Consider the following 8,423-nt stretch of genomic DNA (forward strand, 5'->3'; position numbering starts at 1 on the left):
TTTCATTATCCATGGCAAGCTTCCACTTGTCACTGGCTTCGACCTGCAAAGCCTTCTTGTAGCTTTCTGGCTCACCACCATTCGTAAGCAACAAGTACTGTAAGGAGTTAGTATATCTAGACGGAGTTTTTCTATTTCTTTTACCCTTGCGCAAAGCAATCAAGGTATCAGCTGGCGGTTCTTCTTCTTGTTGTGCTTCTTCCACTGGCTCAGTAACTTCTTCATCGTCTCGAGACATTATTTCATCATCCAGTTCTGCATATTCCGATTTTACAACTTTGACGTGTTGTTTCGTCTGTTGCTGCAGGTCCTTATACAGAAACTCTTCATTGAATACAATATTTCTGCTCCTGATGACTTTTTGATCTGTCGCATCCCAGAACCGGTATCCAAAGTCATTACCACCGTACCCAATGAATGTGCACTTCTTTGACTTTGCATCCAGCTTGGTTCGATTATCTGCAGTATCAAGCACGTAAGAGATGCAACCAAAAGTACGCAAGTGAGATAGTTTCATCTCTTTTCCAATCCATGCTTCCTCTGGCAGTCCAAGCTCCAATGCAACTGAAGGCCCTCTGTTGATTAGATACACTGATGTACTGACCGCTTCCGCCAAAAAAATCTTCGGCAACCCCGCATGAAGCCTCATGCACTGTGCCCGCTCATTGATGGTGCGGTTCATGCGTTCTGCAATGCCATTTTGCTGTGGCGTTCCTGGAACCGTCTTCAGTCTTCGAATTCCAGCTGAGGCACAATAAGCTTCAAACTCATCACTGCAGTATTCGCCCCCATTGTTAGATTGGAGACACTCCAATCTCTGACCTGTCCCGTTCTCTAATAGAGCCTTCCACCTCTTGAACTTCTCAAATATATCGGATTTGTGCTTCAAGAAGTAGACCCATAGCTTTTGGGTAGCATCGTCGATGAACGTGACATAGTACCTTGCTCCTCCATGAGAAGCCGCTTAAGTTGGTCCCCACACGTTAGTATGTACGAGTTCCAACTTAGAATTTTTCTTGGTACTACCTTCTTTTGAAAAATTGACCTTCTTCTGTTTTGACAGTACACAATCTTCACAGAATTCTAAATCCACAGATTTCAGGTCTCCCAATTTTTCTTTGGACATCATCACCTTCATCCCTTTCTGACTCATGTGACCGAGTCTCATGTGTCATGTCCTTGCATCAACAGTCGGATTTGCAGCACTAACGGTGGAATCAGTATTAGCTGTCATGTATAGTGTTTCCGACCTTGCAGCTCGAGCGATCACCAAGGCTCCCTTAGTGATCTTTCAAGCTTCATCATTGAAGGTGGTCAGAAATCCCAAATCTGACAACTGACTTACCGAAATCAGATTTTGAGCCAGTTTGGGTACATGTCGCACATCTCTCAAAGTTAAAGTCATCCCACTTGATGTCTTTATCTGAGCATCTTCTTTTCCTACGATGTTGCAACTGTTTCCCTCACCAAGATACACCTTGCCATGATCACCTGCAACATAGTTTGAGATGATTGCCTTATTCCCAGTAGCGTGGAACGAGGCACCTGAGTCGACTATCCACGACTCCGGATGAACATCACAGGAAAGTATCAGGGCATCGTCTTCACTTTCAGTTTCGACTAGATTAGCACTTGCTTTAGTGTCAGAACCATCGTTGTTCTTTGGCACTTTGCAGTCTTTTCTCAAGTGTCCTTTCTGCCCAAAATTTTTGCACTTTTCAAGAGGCCTAAACTTGTTTCTAGACTTGGATCGTCCACCCCTGTTTCTGTCTCCCTTCTTTGAAGTTCTTTTACGTTCTTCAAAAGCCAGCGCATTCCTAGATGAACTCGCTGATGGATTCAAGGTTTTCTTTCGAGCCTCTTCACTCAGAATAAGAGCCACTACTTCATCAAACCTCGCTGTAGTCTTTCCCAAAGAATTACTAACAATCGTAATGAAGCCTTCTCAACTTTCATGCATCTGACCTAGAAGAGCCTACGCCTTCACCTCATCAGTGAATGTGATCTTCACAGATTCTAATTGGGCACATAGGGTATTGAATTCAATCAGATGTGAATGAACACTCTCATTGTCTCTCATCTTCAAGGTGAACAATCGTCTAATCAGGAATACCTTTTTTGCTCCTGTTGGTTCATCATACATGGAAGCTAGTGTGTCCATCAAATTTTTTGTAGTTTTTACTTTGGATATATATTGGCGAGGATCTCTGATGCCAAGAACAAACGGATAGCAGCGAGTGCCTTCTTATCAAGACGCTCCCACTTCTCCGATGGCATGTATGTCGGCTTCGCTTCTTCTCCACCTAGTAGTAGATCCAGATCCTTTGAGAGCAAGTAATCCTCCATCTGCATCTTCTACACACCAAAGTTCTATCCATTGAATTTTTCTATCCTCAATCTTCCTTCATCAGCCATTGGAACACAAGGAACGTAGCTCTGATACCAGTTGTTGCGGATGAAAGCACTCACCCTTCGATCGTATTATTCCCTTTTTTGGATCCAAACTGCGAAAAGATGAATCGAGAAGAAGTAGTAGAGAATAAAATCAAACAATCACAAAGATAATAATTTTACGTGGTTCATCCCAATACGGGTTACGTCCATGGAGGCCACACGCACAGATTTAATATATTTAGCAAGGGTTACAACGATCTCTCATCTCCGTTGGAGATTGCACAACTAGGGCTTACAAGAGAAATTCAAACCTTTTAGGGTTTACAAGAGAGATAGGACTCAAAAAGGAACTCTCTACCACACCTAGGGTTTCCAAAACATAAGGAGACTTCTCTAACGAAACCCTAAGTCAAAAGGCCATTTTGCCACCGTTTGAATCAATCCTGTGATCAGGAGCCGACTCTTCACTTTCAGGGGTCGATTCATGATAAGTTCGAGTCGACTCGGACATCCTCGAGTCTACTCTAAGTATCAGCACTGAAAACTGGCACGCTCTGTCTTCCTGAGAGAGTCGACTCCTTCAATCTTAGAGTTGACTCGAGCAGACCTCGAGTCGACTCCTGCAGGGATGGAGTCGACTCCTGCAAGCAACCCAAAAACAGCTCTCTATTTCTTCACGATGGCACATAGCGAGTCGACCCTCTCATCCTTGGGGTCGACTCAAGCTTCACATGAGTCGACTCCTAGATGCTAGGGGTCGACTCCATTCAGTTGGCATGGACTTTTTCAAGCAAACTTAAGCCAAATTTAATTGTAGTCATTTTGAGTTTCGAGGCACATTTTCTCAACAAATCTGATGGGGCAATGGACTTGCAAGCTGATGGAGATTGGCAAGCTTGCAAAAGAGAAGGTAGGGATGCTTTCTGTAGGTTGAAATAAGTGGTTGCAGTTGGCTAAGTAGCTGATTATCGATAGCCTAGTTTGGCTGCTAAATGGGACTTCAGTTTGCTTGGATGACAAGGGCTCCAATTGTTCGGACATATAATTGTACAGGACTGGAAGAATGACATGGTAGTTCACGTAAAGTATGATAGTGTTTTTCTTCTTAAGAAATAGTTTTTTTGGTTGTTCTTTTTTCTTCAATAAATTTAAAGTTTTGGTGACTAATTGATACTTTTTAAAACTCTTAAGTCTAGGTATAAATTGTTCAAACTTAGAAATATGTTTCTATAAATTTTTCTTACATTTTTTATAAATGCAGTCTGCGGGTGCCGTGATGGCTCAATAGGCTTAGAAACCAAGTACGCCCAAACTTGAGCGATGTTTCGAACCATCAAACTCTTAGCCCAGGCCCAAACCACAGGCTGCTATGCGGAGTCATGTCTCAAAAGCGAGCTCGGTCTATCGAATCACGATTCTCTTTCAGCCCACTGACAGTCGCTAGTGCCAGATGTACTTAGGCAGCTTTTCCTCTCCTCTCTATGCAAAATATTACTTCTCTAAAAGTTTGGATAATAACTTACTATGTATCTAAACACATCAAGTCCTTCAGGAATAATAAACATGTAATCATGTATACAACATTTGGGAATTATTTATGTAAAAACCAAAAAAAAAGAATGGACGGGCCGACCCGAAAAGACCGGGCCCATCCATCTATTACGATCGTGCCCTAGGCCCGATCGTGGAAGAGAGGGGTTAAGGGGGCGGCGGCGTGAGGTGGTTCGCCGGAGAAGAGGGTGAACGTGGGGGGGAAGGCGGCGGATTTTGCGAGCCGGCCGGTCAAGGAGGATACCATAAAGCCTCCTTCCTTCAACGAAGATCCCTCACAAATCGAGTGAAGAGGCCTTGGATCCGTGCGTGAAAACTCAAGATTTTCTCCTCCGATTCCTCGCCGGAAAGGTCGCTAGAACACCCCGTCGGACCGAGGTAAGCATGGCTCGCCCTTTGCGTTTCATTTGCTTGATTTTTGGGTCATGTTGGTGGGATTTTGGCCGGCGAATCGTCGGAGAAGAGTCCAAAATAGGGTACCCCTGTTTCGGCCTCCCTCTTCCGGATTTTGCCGCCATCAGCCGTCGGTTGGCCGAGATCCATGACATATGGGGCATTGATTTGGACTAAGAAGGGATTGTAAGGGATTTCTAGGGTTTTAGTTAGGGATGGGGAGAGGTGGACCGAGGTCTCATTCCTCGTGATCCCATCCCCTTCTTTTTCCTCTCGTCGGATTGGCCGCCAGCCGGTGACAAAAGGGGAGGTCTGAGCCACTGTGTGGCTGTCGTCAGATGAAAGTCGAACCACCGTTATGATGGTCTTCGGTTGATGTTGGAGGAGGGGAAGGGTGATCATGTCGGTTCTTGGGGAAGAAGAAGAAGAAATCTCTTCTTCCCTTCCTCGAGGTTCTGCCGGTTCTTAGGAGAAGAAGAGGAAGAGACTACTTCTTCTCTCCCCCCTTGGCAGGCCACCATCGCTGGCAGTGGCGGCCGGCGATGGTTTGGCCAGTGGTGTTGTCGGGTTGGGGAAGGAGAGGAAACAACCACCATGAAGAGAGAGAAATCAACCATGAAGATGTATTCTCAACCATGAAGAGAGAGAAATCATCCTTTTATGTTGGTCTCTTCACCAGGATCGGCCATTGTCGCCGGCGTGGTAGCGGCCACGGCTGGCGACGACGTAGGCCGGTGGTACAAGGTGGAAGTCGGGCCACCCCGACTATCCTGAGATCTGGAGGGATTGAGATATTTGGGGACTTGGTGATGGACCCCATAGCAGAATTGAATTATTGTTTAGAATATTTTAATATTAAATAATTTAGTTTGTGATTTGTAATTGATGTTGTAGGGGAGGAGTCAGCGGTGCCAGGAGGTTTTGATCAGGGGACTCAGCACCCCAGCTCGTAGGTTGTGATTCGGATCCGTGTTTGTGTCAGTCTACAATTTCTGTAAGAATCCTTAAATCTGAGCACCTCTATTTATGCATGTATTGGATTTATCATTAGATATATTTTTATCAGTATGTTGTTATTAATTTTATGAGCTTGTATGACACACATGAGGTGTGCATTTGGTTTAATATGAAAGCATTCGAATAATTAAATTGAGAAGAATTATCATATTTTTGAGAATTTATGAAAATATGTGATGTGATTGAAATGTGATTAAACATGTAAAACTAGACATGTAAAATGGGTTGGACTAACCTTGTCATGAGATAGCCTCTACGAACTTATGCGTAGGATAGCTGCCACGAGCTGATGCGTGGGATAGCCTCTACGAGCTTATGCGTAGCATAGCTTCCACGGGCTTACGCGTGGGATAGCTGCCTCGAGCTTATGCGTGGGATTTGTGCAGTCTTGGACTGGGTTATGATCTTGGTTAGTTCAAAGCCAGAAGTGAAAAATCTTAAAACTTGGAAATCAGAGTAATACGAAAGTGGATCTCATAATGTGTAAAAAAGATTTATGTATATATACTGGTTATATATACTTGTTGATTGTTGAGCTTTTTGAATGATGAAATAACATTTATTTGTTGCTTTGATTATTTTATTATTATTACTGTGTGTGGCTATTGGGATTCTTACTAGATTGGAAAAGCTTATACTATACTTACTTTCTTTTTCAGAGGCATTGGATTTGTAGAATCTGTCGGGTGGGACAAGAAGTGAGATCGATCTGGAGTCAGACTGCTAGATAGTTAGAAGTAGCTTATCTTTTATTTATGGATATTTGAAATTATGTAATAAATCAGTATATTTTAGTTGGATTTGATTGAATTACATTAATCTTTGATTTTGGCATTTTTGGGAATATTGTACCTTTAGGCCTTACATGATCTCTAGGGTTTTACTTTAGGAATTATTTGGCCGTGTCACGTGGTCAACCCGAGTGATGGGTTTGGGGCATGATAGATTTGGTAACAGAGCGGAAGGTTTAGAAAATCCTAGGGTTTAGGCTCGAGTAAGCATGAGTGGGGAAAATCTTTAATGCGTAAGATATTAAAATAGTGTGTTTAGCATATTAAGGATGCAAAATTTGTCTCAATTTGATAATTTTGATGCTGGAAAAAATGTGTAGGTTGATATGGCGCGAGGGCGTGGTCGGGGGCGTGCCAGAAGGCCGACCCGATTTGCGGATGGCTCCATGGCTTGGGCACCCTCTGGACAGCAGGAAGGTACCTCATCCACGCCGACTCGGGGTGTGCCCCAGCAAGAGCACACTATTGACCCTACTGGCAGTACTCCAGAGATGGGAGCTCCGGAGATTGGAACATCCGAAGGACCAAGTATTCAGCTTGAGGAGACGATAAGTGCTTCACAGTTGATGCAAATGATGGTGCAACAGCAAGCTGCTTCCAGAGCAGACATGATAAGGATGGTAGAGGTACATCAACAGTTCTTGCAGCAACAGTTGCAGCAGCAGCAAGCAATGTATCAACAATAGCTGCAGCAACAGCAGCAGTTTTAAGGCACTACAGCTCAGCCGGAAAATCGAGTTAGTCTGTTGGATTTTTAGAGATATGCACCCCAGCATTTAAAGGTACGGCTGACCCGATGGAGGCTGAGAGCTGGCTGAAACAGATAGAGAAAGTCTTTCAAGCTCTGAGGTGCCCTGATGAGGAGAAAGTCCTTTTTGCTACCTTTATGTTACAGGGTGAGGCAACTGACTAGTGGGAGATGGAGAAAGGGAAGCTTGGTCCGGATGATGCCTCCTTCATTTGGGAAGAATTTAAAAAGGGTTTTCATGAGAAGTATTTTCCCCAGGGTATCCGATTCCAGAAATATAGGAAGTTTGACCGATTGGAGCAGGGTGATATGACAGTTGCCCAGTATGCAGCAAAGTTTGAAGAGATGTCTCAATATGCTCCGACCTTGATATCAGAGGATAGTGACCGAGCAAGAAAATTTGAAAATGGACTCAGGAGACGGATTCAACAACAAGTCGCTGCTTTTGAATTGTCTAGTTATAAAGATGTGGTTAACAAAGCCCTGGTGATAGAAAAAGGGCTTGACAATGCCCAAGCTGCCAGAGAAAAGAATATGAAGAAAAGGTTTCGACCCACTGATTCTCCAAGCTAAAATAGTAGACCCTTCAAGTCGAAGGATCAGAGACCGAATCAAGTTGTCACCAGAGACAGAGGTCAAGCTCGAGGTGCCATTAGATGCTACAAATGTGGAGGACCTCATCTCAAGCGAGATTGCACTTGGGTTGGAGGGACATGTTTTTCTTGTGGACAAGAAGGGCATAAGGCTATTGTTTGTCCTAATGAGAAAGAACCGCAGAGGCGACATGCACCACAATCCTCTTAGAGAGCCCCTGTAAACCGAGCACCTTAGGAAGGACAGCAGCAAGAGGGAGGGCAGCAGAGGCCTAGGACCCAAGGGTGGGTCTATGCACTCATAGAGCAGGATTCCAAGGCTTCTAATTCAGTGGTGACAGGTAATAAGTCCATTTCTAATACTCTCTCTTGTTTAGCATGTCATAAATTTTGTTAGGTTATATATGCTTGTGCATGTATGGTTAAAGATTGTGATTAGGTGCCTTGCGACTATGTTTACAGGAATGATTAGGTTATTGTCATATGATGTAAATGTTTTATTTGACTCTGGTGCTACCCACACTTTCATATCGGCCAATTTTGTTAGGAAGAATACTGAAATATCACCTGTGCCATTAGAATTTGATCTCTGTGTCTCAACGCCAAGTGGAGATGTTATATTAGTTAATTCAGTTTGCAAGAACTGTATTCTGAGCATTGAGGATAGGGAAATGAATGCAGACTTGCTGGTCTTAGAGATGAATGATTTTGATTTGATCCTTGGTATGGACTGGTTGGCAGCATACCATGCTATTGTTGATTGTTTTGAGAAAACGATCAAGTTTCAGATCCCTGGTCAGCCAGTGTTTGGTTTGGTGGGTAGCAAGTCACCTCATCAAATGAAGTTAATCTCAGCTCTACAGGCTAAGAAGCTTCTCGCAAAAGGTTGTGAAGGATTCTTAGCTGCTGTGTTAGACACCCGGAAAAAGGAGCCCA

General features: G+C 43.7%; 1 protein-coding gene across 1 annotated transcript; it reads left to right on the forward strand.

Annotated features, from left to right (window-relative positions):
• The first annotated feature begins 7,065 nt into the window (after positions 1-7,065).
• LOC120110677 lies at positions 7,066-7,467 on the forward strand. Its single transcript, XM_039126263.1, has one exon. It carries the CDS (start codon positions 7,066-7,068, stop codon positions 7,465-7,467), a length of 402 nt encoding a protein of 133 aa, XP_038982191.1.
• The last annotated feature ends 956 nt before the right edge of the window (positions 7,468-8,423 follow it).

This window comes from Phoenix dactylifera, chromosome 4 (assembly GCF_009389715.1).
Source record: "Phoenix dactylifera cultivar Barhee BC4 chromosome 4, palm_55x_up_171113_PBpolish2nd_filt_p, whole genome shotgun sequence".
NCBI classification, from domain to species: domain Eukaryota; kingdom Viridiplantae; phylum Streptophyta; class Magnoliopsida; order Arecales; family Arecaceae; genus Phoenix; species Phoenix dactylifera.